Genomic DNA, 15,890 nt, shown 5'->3' with positions numbered 1-15,890 from the left:
GAGTCCGGGACTATGAATGGTTCTCAAAGTGACAAGCCAGAAGACACAGGGAGGAACTAGACAGAGCTTCCATGGGGGAAAGATCCCAGGAACAAAGTAAAGACTCTCTGAAGCTACAAGCAGAGAGTGTATATCGCAGTGCTGGAAGACGTCCCCAAGAGTGTGGATCAGGGGCCCGGGAGGCTGCCAACGAGGGGGCCTAGGACACCAGACCAGGGCCCCTGCATGTGGATGACCCAGAAAACGTAGGAGGAAGCAAATAAACTAAGAAGCACAGGGGAGTGTCTCTGTGAGGAGTCCAGGGAGGAGGAGATGCCATGGGAGGTGATGGGGCCTGTGCTGCCCCAGGGCTGATGACAGGAGCTCCTCCTGGGACAATGCCTGCAGGAGGTGAGATGGACAGGACTGTGGGGACCACAGATGCTTTGTCATCCCAGGACACATCTTCAAATACTGGCAAAATCAGGTAGAAGATATGAGGAGAACAAAGGGCACAAACCAGAAAGGTGGAGGAGTCCTCTGCACAGGTTTTCCTATGAGGGGTTGGGGTTGGCGTGGTAGTGGAGGGCTTCTTTGCACTGGATGAAGGTGGGGGCCAGTCAGCAGGAGAAGGTGTCCCACCCTGGGCTAAACTCCCCAATCTCCTGGCTTTGGGCTCTTGACCTACATGTCCCATGGACAACAGGGTCCCGGAGTCAGCCACTGCCATCTCCCCTAGGGGCAGGTGGGTGGCAGCAAGTGTTGGTGCAGGTAATCTCAGCATGAGGAGCCCCAGAAACTAACATGTGTGATGTGGATACTGGGCCCGGGGAGGGGCGTCCTGGCAGTCCATGGAGAGGATCAGAGCTCCTGAGATGTGGGCAGTAAAGGTAGCTGCCATTCCCTTCGTACCCAAGGCCTGGGGACATCTGGATTACAAAAGTAATATTGACGTGAAATTTGTGACTAGGTATTTGACTTCCTTTATTCCTTTTTTGAGTTGAATGACTTGCTGTAGAAATTTTGTTTTTATATTTTTTTTAATTTTTAAAATTTTTCAAAATTTTTTAATTAATTAATTTTTTTCTTTAAAGATTGGCACCTGAGCTAACAACTGTTGCCAATCTATTTTCTTTTCTTTATGTTTTTTCTCCCCAAATCCCCCCAGTACATAGTTGTATATTTTAGTTGTGGGTCCTTCTAGTTGTGGCATGTGGGACGCCGCCTCAACGTGGCTTGATGAGTGGTGCCTTGTCTGTACCCAGGATCCGAACCAGTAAAAGCCTGGGCCGCTGCAGCAGAGCACGCAACTTAACCACTCAGCCATGGGGCTGGCCCAGAAATTTTGTTTTTAATTAGATAAGATTGCTATTGACATGAATCAACAAGACATAAGCTTTATGCTTACTTTTTTCCCCTTTCTTATAAACCTGTTAGCGTCTCTTTATTGCCTAGTAATAAACTTCAAATTGCTTAGCTTTATATGCTAGACTTTGCAAAATCTTCTTCAAACTTCTCTCTCTTGAATCAGCTCCCACAGTCTGCTTCTCACTCTCTGACTGAACCAAATGGAATTTGTCCTTGTTTTGAAAACACATTAGACTCTTTCACAATCCATGCCTGATCCATAGCATCCACCCTCCTCAGGACATGTGACCGTTTTTCTTATCTTATCTGGAGAACTCCACTGAGCCCAAACTGTGTTGGAATAAAAAGTTTTCTAGGCAAGTGCCTCTCTCTCTCTCTCTGTCTACGTAGTAGAGCATTCTCTTAACTGTGTTCCGTTAAACAAGTATAAATCATGCCTTCTCGGGAAAAATTCAAGAGTCAAACCTTTAGTTTTGTATAGCATCAAAAATAGTCCTGGGCAGAACAAGAGGTTTTGTGATTATTTGAGTAATGTTTGCTTCACTCCTTGTGGAGAAAGAGTTAATAAAACCATTTCTGCTTTTTTAAGAGCAAATTTCATGTTGGATTAACTTTCTTACTCTGGCAACCTGATGAAGGTGGCCTTTCTTCTGTGTTACTAGGCCAACACTGGGTTTAGGGTTAAAAATGAGCCATAAATAGTAGATTGCATGTAGATGGGGGTACGGGAGGGTGTTCATCTATGGACTATAAGTCATACTTTGGTCTTCCTTCATTGTGGTGACTCTTGAAACTCAGCTTGTCCATCATGGGGTACCTGAATGTTACGATTATGGAGTTGTTACATGAGATATCGACCCCCATGGTCATGGTGCTACTAAATCAATGTGGATCCTGCATTTACCAGTAAGCTGTCACTTGAGATGGGCAGTAGTGAACCAGGTAGACTGCTGTGTGGACTACTGCAAGGGGTATCACAGAAGAGGAGCAAATGATGCCGCCCTATCGGGATGCTGTGTTCCCTGTCATTTGTCCTTCTAAGTAAATATGATCCCATGTGGCTCTGGCCATCCTGTGAGTCTAAAAATACCTAGTTAAGCAGATCTCTAGGTGGGTGTTGTGTGCCATAGTTACTATACCATAAGCTTTGAGAAGGCTCATGATATGTGTGTTTTTAAACTGCTATATCCCCACTGCCCAGCACCATGTGTGGCACATGGTAGGAGCTCAATATATATTTATCAAAAAAAAAATTTGTCCTGGACATCAAAAGGTCAGTAATAAACCCAATTACCCTTTTCGAAGCTTTTATAAATGTACTGCAAATCGGGGTACTCCTGCATGTTGACCTCGCTGAACAAGGCTTCCAGAAGCGGCACATCAAAAGTCTTCTCCAGTTCACTGAGCACATGGTATACCACTCTTTGTATAGGGACCAGGTTTCTACAAGAATCCTGAGCATCCTTAAAAAAATATTGAATGGAGAAAATATAAATACAGACTTCCAAGTTATAGAAGAGCCCTTGAAAGTGAATTTATGGGTAATGTACTCCAATTTCTCTACCTAGGTATCTTCTCAGGGAAAGTTTTAGGATTTCTATATATTTGTATGGCTACTAAGTGAAACTAGTAAATCCTTCCTCCTTAAAAATACCCATTTGTGAATAAGATCTTCTCACACTCATTTACATTAGATGTAAGAAGAAGCAATTTTGAAGAATAAAACTGGGTTCAAAGTTAAATGTTGCATGGCCCTTTAAGAACTTGGTCATATGTTCTAGGAATAGACTTAGCAGGTGATGAGCAGTTGTTTTGTTGATTGGACAAGCTCTGAACTGACTTGGCGTGGAAGAACTCAGGAAGCCAGGTGACAGTTCTCCTCTTTGTGAACTTGACCACAGAAAAAGCATATTCACAGCGCAAAGGGAAGACTTGCATCTCCGTATATCCAGCAACACCTATTGCTAAAATAACCCAAATTCCTAGACTCCAGAAATACCAAAAAGATAAAAAAGAAAAGAAAGGAGAAGAAAACTGAAAACTGTTGGGCAAAATATAGCAAGTATCCATTTTCAAATTTGTCCTAAGAAGACATCAATTCTGTGTGTGCTTTAATGTTCTCAGGTCAAAGCATTTAAACCGAAGTTCATTGAAATGAAATGCTGTATCAATTATTGTTTCATTAAATCAATTCATTAAATTTATTAATCAATTAAAACTACTTTTAATTCTTATGCTATATTGTGTGCATTCCTGCAAGGCATTATACGTCTGTGGGACACACCTGCTTCAGATCCAGCCAATCTCCACTGCTATTCACCCCAACTCCAGTGGGCACCATGGAGCACCATTCCTTCAGAAGCAGGACTGTCTCTGGTGATGCCTGCTTCTCCTTTCCCTTTGTACATACACGAACACTTACAGCAATAATTGAAAAGGTCCCCCAGTCATAGGAGGCTCCTCAGTTGGAAAGCTGTGCCCTGATGTTTGGGTCCAGGATATCAAAGCATAACTTAGTCTGGGGCTGGTTAACCAGATTGGGACATGACAAATTTACTTACTTCATACATTTTATTGGTAATGAGTTCACGGTCGCGGAGGCCCTCAAAGAAAGGGTATGCTTTTTTAATTGCACTTGAAATCTCCACCTTATGTCTTTTGAAGTGCCTGAATACAGTCTCATAGAACAGCCTGTCTTGTGCGTTCTTGTCTTCTGTGGATATGCTGGGGAGAAAAGACACCATGAGAAAATAGTCATCAAGACTTCGAGATGCTTGTGGAGGCCATAGGATTTTATGTATGAAGGATATAGGACTTTATATAGGAAACATTTTATATTTGAAGGCTATTTCATCCATAGGATTTTATATATGAAGAACCAACATATATGAAGTAAGTAGTCCTGAGGAGGGACTAGAATAAATGGAACTGAAGCAATAAATGGAGATATAATAGAAGAAAGTATAGAGGTTAAGAAAGATTTATACACAGGAGTGAAAAAGTCAGCCTTCCCAGTCAAAGCCATTGTAAAGATATGTTCTCTTATACATATCTGTAATATTTTGTTAATTAAAATTTTTTAAAATTTGTATAAAATTGAGATGGAGTAAACAAGTCATCCACAGAACAATAAAAAATAATGGAATAATAGTAGAATCCAACCTTGAAAATGCACCTTAATTAACAACTCAGAGAAAATATCTCAGAAAGAGAAAGACAAGGTGTCCCTTCTCTGATCTACAGCTCTTAAGAGAAATACCATCTTGGATAATAAAACTAGTTCATAAATGATAAGATGTGGTTTGATAATGATATGCTATGGTACAAATGGAGAATTTCGCAGTAATATCAATTATTTCTCCCGGGACTTCTGCTTTCTGTTAATATAAATCTGTCTGTGCTATTGTCATATATAGTGAATCTTTTTAGGCATCTGAATTTCAGAAATTGCTGCTCTTTCCTGTGAAAGTAATTTTAAACCAGAGTCTGTATTTCTGGTTCATAGTTGATCATTTTATTGCTCTGATATTAGTGTTTTAACCAACATCTTGTGTCCCTGAATATTATGAAGACTCAGAAGATTTCTTTGTCAAATTAGACGAGAATTACTGGCACTTCTCAGTACCCAACACGCATCAGGGAATAATAATGTCACGCTATTGTGTTGAATTTTATTTTTCAAAAAAGTTTCTGGTTAAATTTTGCAGACTGCAAAGAAGTGTTTGTCTTTTCTTTTATTAAAAGCCCACTAAAATACTAAAAAAGGAACTGGGTTCACAATAACAAAGAGAATGGCAGGGGCAGTGAGCAGATGAGAGATTTCAACCCAAACCTATAAGACAAAAAAGGAACTCTAATTGCTATTGTAGGTAAATGATGCTCCCAGGAGTCAGGAAGCAACCAGTGTGCCCTGTGGAATGCTGAAGAGGCAGGGGGGATAATAAGGGAGTCAGGATCCTGAAAACTAATGTGTTATTTGTAAAACGAAGAACAGAACAGTGCATCTTCTACCTCTCAACCCATAAGGTGGCTACCTGGAGCCAGGCAGCCTCTCAAAGGCAAACATTGCTGTCCTGTCTATCACCGTATGTTCACTTGGATTGTTATTGGATTTCGTATATGGAATAGTATATCATGTATGCTTTTGTGCCTTACTTCTTTTGCTCATCATCCATGTTGTTGGATGAGTAGTAGTTTCTTTCTTTCTATTGTCGAGGCTATTCCACTGTGTGGGTCTATCACTGTTCTTGCCCAAGTCTCTTTGTGGCATGACTTTTTTCATTTCTCTTGGGTAAATAACTAGGAGTAGAATTGCTGGGTCATTGTGTAGGAGTGTTTATCCACTTTAGAACCTGCCAAACTGCTTTCAAAGTCTATTAGGAATAGCCTTTTAAATTTAGCCATTCCAGTGTGTGTGATGTGGTATCTCAAATAGTTTTAATTTGTATTTCTTTAATAAGTAATGATGTTGAGCACATTTTTATATGCTTATTGGCAATTCATATATCTTCATTTGTAAAGTATCTCTTCAAGTCTTGGCCCATTTATATTTTTGGGTTGTCTTTTACTTATTGCTGTGTAGGAGTTTGTTATAAATTACGAAAGAAATGTTTTGTTTGATTTATGTATTGCGAACATTTTCTCCCAACTTGTGGTTTGTCTTTCACTTTCTAAATCATTTCTTTAATGAGGAGAAATTTTTAATTTTGATGAAGCCAAATATATCAACTTTTTTTCTTTTGTGCTTAATGACTTTAGTGTACTATCTAAGAAATCTTTGCCTACCCCAAGTTAATGAAAATATTCAAAAAGCAATTTACAATATAAGCATGGGTCTATTTCCGGATTTTCTATTCTACATCATTGATCTGATTGTCTATCGTTATGCCAATAGCAAATTGGCTTGAATACTATAGCTTATAGAAAGTCTTGAAGTCATTAGAGAAAGATTTTCTTGGCTTTTCTAGGTCTTTTGTTTTTTAACATATCTTTTAAAATAAAATTGTCAATTTCCACAGGAAAAACCTTTTGGATTTTTACTAGGTTTGCATTGAACCTATAGATAAATTTGGTGAGAACTGACATCTTAACAATATTGAGCTCCAGTCTGTTAACATTGTATAGCTCTCTGTTTATTTGGTTTTCCTTAATTTAATTTAAGAAGTGCTTATAGTTTTTAGTGTAGAAGTCACGCACAACTTCCATTAAACTTACTTCTAGTTATTTCATTCTTTCTGGTGCTACTTTAAATGGTATTGCTTTTTAAATTGCTTATTACTATTGTATGAAAATAGAATGTTTTTCAAAAATATTAATCATGCATTCATCACCTTGCTAAATTCGTGTATTTTAGTAATGTATTTGATAGATTTCTTTTGGATTGTATAGAAATAAGTAACTATGTCATCAGTAAATAAAACTTTTCTACTTCTTCCTTTCCAACAATTTTCTTTTTCTTTTTCTCCCTTATTGCTCCATTAGGCATTTAAATACAATATTGAGGAGAAGTGGTGAGAGTGGACTTCCTTGCTTGTTTCCTATCTTAGAGAAAAAGCATTCAGTATCACCATTAAGTAGGATGTTTGCTGTACACGTGTGTGTGTGCGTGCACACATATATATATTTTAAATATATGTATTTTAAATGAGACTGAGGAAGTTTCTATCCATTCCTAGTTTGCAGAGTTTTACCGTGGACAGATGTGGAATATTATCAAATGCATTTATATGGTTTTGCTTCTTTATTCTTTAAATTGGTGAATCACATTGATTGATTTCCAGAACCTCCTCTTAAGTAGGAACAGATAACCACAGGTCAGTAGACTTTTGAGGAAATTCTCCAAACAGCAGAAAGAAAGAATAAAATGAAAAAGAGAAAAAAGTTACTCCAGAAGAAACAGAGATATTATAGGAAACAGGAGAAACTTAAAAACCTCTAATATTTTTAGAGAGAGTGGAGAACACATATTGCACCCCAAGATACAATGAAAAAGGAGCTATCAAAGAAACAGATAGTGGCCTTAGATATTTTTTACAACTGAGTTTTGGAAATTGAGTAAAATTTACTAAAATGGTTATAAAATAAAATCGAGGAAATTTCCCAGAAAATTAAGTAAAGAGATTAAGTGGAGGAAAAATGAGTAAATTTGAGAGAAAATATAAGAGGGTAAAGATTAATTTAGGTGGTCTAACAGCCACCTAATTGGAGTCAAGAAAACGTGCAAGGAAAATGCAGAGGAGGAACACATCAAGAGAATTTTTTAAGGAGATACTATGGAGCAGAAGGACATGAAGTTTTTCAAAGGACAAAATTGGGTACTTAGACAAATGAATTTTAAAAGAACCAAACAAAGGCACATCATTATAAAATGACAACAATTAAAAATCAAAGAGAACTTAAAAGCTTCCAGAAAGAATTATGAAACCGGTCACCTGTGGAGGAATAATGGCAAGAATAGCTTGAGACATCTCGTCATTGACAGTAACTGTACATAGCCCTTCAAAACTTGGAGTGAATCAGGACAACTTCAGACATGTAGGGCTGAGAAATTTTACTTTAAAAACACCCTTTGTGGGTATTTTTCCTAAAATTTTATTTCCTTCATGTATATACCAATGCATATATATGAAGTTTTAAAAATGCATTTTATACATGCTCTTAAATTTTTATGCAACTACTGCAGTCATTTGTTGTCACTTAATGATGGCAATACATTCTGAGAATTGTGTCATTAGGCGATTTTGTTATTGTGTGAACATGATAGATGGTATAGCCTACTACACACCTAAGCTGTATGGTATTAATCTTATGGGATCACCATTGTATAAGTGGTGGGCTGTTGACCAAAATGTCATTATGCCACGCATGACTGTATTTTTCTTTTTATGTGTTGCTTGTTTCCAACCACGTCTCTCCTTCCTTTCCATCCACATCACTGTTCCTACTCCGCTTGCATAATTCATTTTAGGAAACTTGCATGTATTTGTCCCTAAATTCTCTCTAAGCCAATAATTCCATCTACCTATATCTATAACCTACCAACATTTGGCAGGGTTTTTTTCATCATATTACATTGTAATATTATATCATTTTATTTCTATGCATTATAGACAGTTTTCTGCATCAAATTTGTCTTGTACATTAATACCTTGCAAAAAAATTTTCTAAGTCCTCTAGTATGGTTCTAGTTTATCTATTTGTTTATTTTGTAAGTGTATAACATTGAGCAGCACACATCCACCCTTAGGAAAACACAATAGGATGGATTCTAGAAAAACAGGGAAGTAATCCAGTAATGAGGAAGATGTGAAAACTAGAAACCAGTGGACTCAATCCTGGAGACATTAGAGGGAAACCCAAGATGGCAGTCTGACATCAGACTGAGAACAAGAACATCTTAGATTGGAATAGGTGATGATTACAGCTTATAGATAAGTGCAATGAATGACAGCAATGTCATAGGGCTAGGAGGAAGGAATTTGGAATACTCTGTTATAAGGTACCTGTGCTACAGGTGAAATAGTATAAAATGTATTTTGCAAACTCTAAGCAACCACTAAAAACATTGAAAAAGAAGTACAAATGATATGTTAACAGAAGAGATAGTATGGAACCATATAAAATGCTAAATTAAAACCAGAGGCGGCAGAAAAAGAGGGGAAAAAGACAAACAAAGAACAAATACAATGAGTAAACACGGTACAGTTACAAACACCGTAGATATTAATCCAATAGATCAGTAATCACTTTCAGTGAATGGTCTAAAGACTCCAATTAAAAGCAGAAATTGTCAACATGACTCATAAAACAAGACTCAACCCAAGAAAAACCCGTAAATATAAAGACGCAGGTTAAGAATGGAGATAGAGAGATCATGCTAACACTAATCAAAAGAAAGATGGAATAGTTATAGTATTTCAAGGGAAACAAGACTTCCGAACAAGAAAAATTATCAAATCATCTCTTGAGCATTACATAGGACAAAGGGGTTGGTTTTCCAAAAGACATAACAATCCTTAACACACAGCATCAAATTATCTGGGGTAAACGTTGATAGAACTGCAACTGAAATAGACAAATCCACTAATACACTTGGATACTTGAACAACTCTCTTTTAGTAATTTATACACCAAGCAGGTAGAGAAGCAATAAGAATACGGTTGACCAGAACATCACTACCTATCAACTCTATCTATTTGACATCTTTAGACTACTCCATCCAACAACAGCAGAACAGACATATTTCTCAAGATCAGAGGGAATAATCACCTTCACCAAGATAGACCACACTGTGGCCATAACACACCCCTTAACAAATTTAAAAGAATAGAAATCATAAAAAGTATGTTCTCAGACAACAAAGTAATTAAACTGCAAACTGATAACAGAAAGATAGGTAGAAAATACCCAAACACTTGGAGATTTAAAAATACGCTTCTAAACAACAGATGTGTCAGAGAAGAAGTCTCAAGAGAAATTTAAAAATATTTTGAACTAAATGAAACTGAACATACAACTTATCAAAATGTGATGGGTGCAGAAAAAAAGGAGTGATTAGAGAGAAATGTATTCCACTAAATGTATGTATTAAAAAAAGAAAAAGGGGGCCGGTCCTGTGGCCAAGTGGTTAAGTTCGTGCACTCTGTTTCGGGGGCCCAGGGTTGGGATCGGATCCTGGGCGCGGACGTGGCACCGCTCACTAGGCCATGTTGAGGTGGCGTCCCACATGCCACAAGTAGAAGGACCCACAACTGAAATATACAACTATGTACTGGGGGGATTTGGGGAGAAAAAAAAACAGGGAAAAAAGATTAAAAAAAAAGAAGATTGGCAAGAGTTGTTAGCTCAGGTGCCAATCGTGAAGTCAAAGTTTAAAAAGAAAAGAAGAGAAAAGATGTAACCTCAATAATTTACATTTCTCTGCTTAGGAAACTGGAAAAGGAAAAGCAGCTTAAGTCTAAAGCACTAGAAGGAAAGAAAGAAAAATTAAAGCAGAAATCAGTGAAATTGGAACTAGGACACAAAAGAGAAAAATCCACAAAACCTAAAGCTGGTTCTTGGAAAAGTTCAATAAAATTGATAAACTTCTACTCAGGCTACCCAAGAAGAAAAAAGAGAGAAGATACAAATTATCAATATCAGAAGTGAAGGCAGAATCATTACAACTAATTCCATGGACGTTAAAAAAAAATAACAAAAAGAAATACTTTTAACAAATCTATTCCCACAAACTTGTTAACTTAAATAAAATGAACCAAATCCTAGAAAGACACAACTACTGAAACTCACACAAGGAGAAATGGATAATTTGAACAGGCGTAGGTCCATTAAAAAAACAGAATCAGTAATTAATAACTTAGAAAAAACTAAGCACTAAGCCCAGATGGTTTCACTGGTAAATTCTACTAAACATTAAGAATTTATATCAATTACCCATGATCTTGTCTAGAAAATAGAAGCAGAGAGAACACTTCTTAATTCCTTCTATGAGTCCAACATTACTATAATACCAAAAACAGATAAAGACAAACTACAGACCAGTATCTCTCATGAAAATACTTGCAAAAGTCTTCAAGAAAATCTTAGCAAATTGAATTCAACAGTGTGTAAAAAAAATTATGCAGCATGACCACGTGGAATTTATTCCAAATATGCAAGACTGGTTCAATATTCAAAATCAATCTGTGTAATCCACAACAACAGGCTAAATAAGAAATATTGAATGATCATATCAATTGATGCAGAAAAGTCATTTGATAAAACCCAACATCATTCATGTAAAATCTCTCAGAGAGGAACTTCTTCAACTTAAGAAAGAACATCTATAAAAAACCTATAGCCAATATCACGCTTACTGTTGAGAACCTGCACACTTTCCCCCTAAGATCAGGAACAAGGCAAAGATGTCCTCTTTACCACTCCTATACAATGTGGTACTGGAAGGCATAGCTAGTGTAAAAAAAGAAGAAAAGGAAGTTTAAGGTATAGAGTTTGCAAAGGAAGAGATAAAACTGTCTTTGTTTGCAGATGACATGATTGTCTATGTATAAAAATCCCAAAGAATTAAAAAAAAACTCTTGGAACTAATAGGTAAGTATAGCAAGGTCGCTAGACATAGATTCATATATGAAGGTCAACTGGTTTTGCACATGCCAGCACTGAAAAATCGGAATTTGAAATGAAATGAAACAATGCCATTCATAGTAGCAGCAAAACCATGAAATACTCAGGTATGAACCTAACAAAATGTGTACAGGATCTATATGCAGAAAATCATTCTAGAAAGAGAAAAATTCTACTTTGCTAAATAATATAATAGCAACTATCTTGACGTAAAGCTTCGAATTGTATTAAAAAAGTGTTGATCTGAGTGGTAAAGGGAAATTTGAGTTAAATAATTTCTTTTAAGAATGAAAAATGTGAACAATATAGTTTCAAATTCGATGCTAAGAATTGCAGAAATATAGGTTAAAAATAATTTTTAAAAACTGGAAGTAACCACTGGTTAAGCGAAATCAGACTCTATAAAACCTTATGAAACACTAAAAAACAAAATCAAAAAGAAACATAGCTTGCATTTTTGAGAGAAAAAACAACGAAAACAACAGGCATTCTAAAAGTTAAAACAGAAAAAAAAAAGTATGAAAAATATACTGTTTAAAACACTAAATGCAAGTGAAACGATGATATTGAAAGGCACAGGATCAAAAATGGAATCCAACAAAAGACACAAGAAAGACGAAGTGACACAAAATTTGTTAAATTCAAAGATAGGGAAGTTATGGTGTTCAAATGTAAACAAGACAAAAATAGGAGTGTTCATATCCATATCAAAGTAAAATTCAAGAACAAATAATGGGACAAATGTTTTATGGATGGGAAAAACAATTCACCTTTAGTTTTTGACTCTTCACATATTAAAAACATGGTCAAAATACACAGCTCTGGAGAAATTAGCAAGCATGATATGCTATTTAATCTGGTAATCTAAAAACAAGGAACACACTATTTTTTCCCAATGTCCTTAAAATGTATATCAATGTAGATCATCACGTTGGCCACAAAAGAAGTCTCAAAAAGTTATAACCAGCAGAAGCTGAACAGACTGCACGTTAAAGCAAAAAGTCACCCAGAGATTTTATAAAACAAAAAAGTACTGTGTTGGGCCAAAGATGAAATAAAACTTCTGTTCGAGGGTATTTCAAAAAAAGAAGAAAAAGGAAAATGAAATGAAAATGAATAAAGATGGTTCAACATTAGGAAATCTCTTTATATAATTTCTTACATCAGCAAACACAAGGAAGAAAAAGTATATAAATATATCCCTAAATGATTTTTAAAAGGAATTTGATAAGAACCAAGAGCTACTTTTTAAAAACTATATGAAATAGACATTATCACAATAGAAAGTCTTCAAAAATAGCAAATATTACAGTGAACATGGAAATGATGATGTCATTTAAATAGAAAAAATGATGGCAATGCCTACTATTACTACCATTGTCTTACATATATTTTTAGAAGTTTTAGTTAATGCAATAGAATAAGAGAATGAAGTCACTGGTATAAATACTAAAATAAGATACAACATCGTATGTCCTGTGATTATATACATAGAAACCCCAGAGACCTAACTAAAACCCATAAAAACGAGAAGAAGAATTTGCCAACATGCATGAATAAAAACATAGATAAATAAAACTTATAGATTTTATTTGGAACAACATAAATTGAAAAGAAATATAATACTTCAGAAGCAATAGCAAATACATACGCATATATTTATAAACACCTGAAAAACATGGACCTAAATGAAGAAAACCCTAAAATCTTATTGAAGGATCTAAACAAGATCTAAATAAACAGACATAAATGAGGTACCCCCAATTAGGAAAACATAGCGATTTTAAAACATCCATCCTTTTGAAATTACTGTGTAAGTGTGGTGCACTTGTAATGTGCAATCCCACTGAAACTGGTAAGATAATGTAAAAACTTATATGATAGAACAAATATGAGTCAAACCAAGAAAAATATAAAAAGAAAGAAGGTAGAGGAAGATTTAATAGATTTAAGTGTAAAAGATATTAAAAGAAATGTAGAAAAATATTTTGACACATATGACAAAGGGTAAATATATCTGATATACAAAGATTCCAGCTTATTAATGAAATATGACAAATAACCCCAAAGAAAATGGACCTGAACAGGCAGCTTAGGGAAGAGAAAATGAAAATGTCCAATGAATATGTGAATACACACAAACTAAAACATCAATGAGAAATGGCTTCTCACTTATTAGATTGGCAAATACAATATCTTAAGTGACACTGCAGTGGGGAGAAGGTTCAGAGAAACAGACATCCATTGCTGGTATGAACGTGAATTGCTAAAGTCTTTTCAGAAAAGATCTGGCAATATCTGCTAAATTTTAAGATACACTACAGCTGGACCCGGAGTTAGTCCCACTTTTGGAACCTATCTTATGGAAATAAAAACACAAATATGCATCTTATAGAAACAAGAGCTCCAGAACTTTCAGTGGCTCCCCATTTCCCCCGAGTAAAAGCCAAGTCTTTACAGAGTTCAAAGGGCCCAAAAGGATCCAGCCCTTCTCTCCTGTCTCCCAGCTCGCTTCTCACTGGCCGCACCCTCCTCTTTGCTGTTTCTTGACTACACCAAGCACACTCCAGCCCCAGGAACTTGGTGCTGGCTGTCTCCTCTGCCTGGTTTGTTCTTTGTTCAGAGATTCACGTCATGAACTAACTCCCTCATCTCCTTAAGATCCTTGCTCCATCTCACCTTCTCAAGGAGGCCTGCTTTGACCAACCTGCTTAAAATCATAGCCCCAGCCTTCCACCCTGCCCCCATACTCCCAACCCTCTAATCTAGCTCTATTTTTTGTCCACGTCCTTATCACTCCCTAACATATTAAATTAATTACTTATTTATTTTATTTAGCGTTTATTGTCTTATTCATTGTCTCTCTTCTCTCAAAAATACATGTGCCATAAGCACAGGGATTTTGTGTTTTGTTCCTTGATTTTTTCTTGAGTACTTGATATGCACAAAGCACTAATAAATGTTTGTTGGTTGGATGCCCGTAAATATAAAAGCTTTTATCGAAGCAAAAGTTTTATTGTAGCAAAATACAACAATAACAACATAACACTGACCCATAAAGCTGAAAACAACCTGACTGTCCAGTTGGCTGAATGATTGAATAAATTATGGCAAATCTATACTGCTGGAATATTATACAGCTACTTATTTCTAGTAACTTAGATGGAGGGGCAGTTTCATTGATGAATAGAAACATCAAGTTCAGATTGACAGGTTATGACCTCATCCATTTTTATTCAAACCAAAGTAATAAAAATCTTTTATTTGTGTGTAAAGTTGGGAACAAATACTGGGAATAGCATGGAACTCTACACCCCAGGCTGTTAACACTGGCTTAATGAACAGTGCCAGAGTTCCACCCAGCTCCCTTCAGATCCTTCTTTTACTATTTTCTGGCAACCTCAGAAGAAATAGAAATAGTAGAGCCAACAGAACAAGATGTTAGAGTAAGTATATTTAATACTACCACAGCTTATGAGATAATATTGTTTTTATAAAATAATTAACTAGGAAACTTAGAAATTAAGAGTTTTGCTTTTAGATTCAAAAATAAAGGTAGGCAAAATAATAAAATATATAGGAATAAATTTAACAAATGAAACACAAGACATATGCTGAAACTACAGAACATTGCTAAGAAAAATTAAAGATCTCAATAAATAGAAACATTCATGGGTTGGAAGCGTCAATATTTTTAAGGTGGCAATTCTCCCCAAATTGATCTATAGATTCAACGCAATTCTTATCAAAGTTCCAGCAGGGCTTTTTGCAGAAAGTGAGAAGCTGATTATAAAATGGATGTGGAAATGCAAAGCGCCCAAAATAGTGAAAACGATCTTGAAAAAGAAAAACAAAGTTGGAGGACTTATGCTTCCTGATTTTGATACTTATTTTAAAGCTATGTTAATTAAGACAGTTATAGTACTGACATAAAAATAGATATGTGGATCAAAGGAACAGAATTGAGAGTTCAGAAATAAACCCTTCTGTTTGGGGTCAGTTGATTTTCAACAAAAGTGCCAAGGCAATTCAATGAGGAAAAGATAGTCTTTTCAACAACTGGTGCTGGGACATTTGGATATCTACATGCAAAAACATTAATTTATACCCTTACCTCACACTGTTTGCAAAAATCACCTCAAAATGGATCATGGATCTAAATGGAAGAGCAGGACCAGACTCAGGGGCATGCATTCTACGCACTTACACAGCTCTTGTACCAGGTTTAATGTTGTGCTTTCACCGTTTGGAAATTCTTAATGGTTTGTGAACAAAACGCCCCCCAATTTCTTTTTCACTGGGCCCCACAAATTATGTAGTTGGTCCTGTGTAAGAAGGAAAACGATAAAACTTTTAGAAGAAAATATAGGAGAAAATATTTGTGGCCTTGGGTTAAACAAAAAGGTAGATACAACCCCAA

The 15,890-nt window shown here is 36.0% G+C and overlaps 1 protein-coding gene across 50 annotated transcripts in view; it reads right to left on the bottom strand.

Moving 5' to 3' along the window:
* SP100 (SP100 nuclear antigen) overlaps nt 1-15,890 on the bottom strand; it is a 91,667-nt gene that overhangs the window by 56,336 nt on the left and 19,441 nt on the right. For all 50 annotated transcript variants that reach the window (XM_070270618.1, XM_070270619.1, XM_070270625.1 and 47 more), the window contains 2 exons: nt 3,909-4,071; nt 2,642-2,810 (listed from right to left, as the gene is read on the bottom strand). In XM_070270618.1, coding sequence (XP_070126719.1) covers nt 2,642-2,810; nt 3,909-3,917 — 178 coding nt within the window. In that variant the 5' untranslated portion in view covers nt 3,918-4,071. The remainder of the gene's footprint in view (nt 1-2,641; nt 2,811-3,908; nt 4,072-15,890) is intronic.

This window comes from Equus caballus, chromosome 6 (genome assembly GCF_041296265.1).
Source record: "Equus caballus isolate H_3958 breed thoroughbred chromosome 6, TB-T2T, whole genome shotgun sequence".
Taxonomy (NCBI): Eukaryota; Metazoa; Chordata; class Mammalia; order Perissodactyla; family Equidae; genus Equus; species Equus caballus.
The sequence above is the reverse complement of the archived record's forward strand: the minus strand, read 5'-3'. Positions and strand labels throughout refer to the sequence as shown.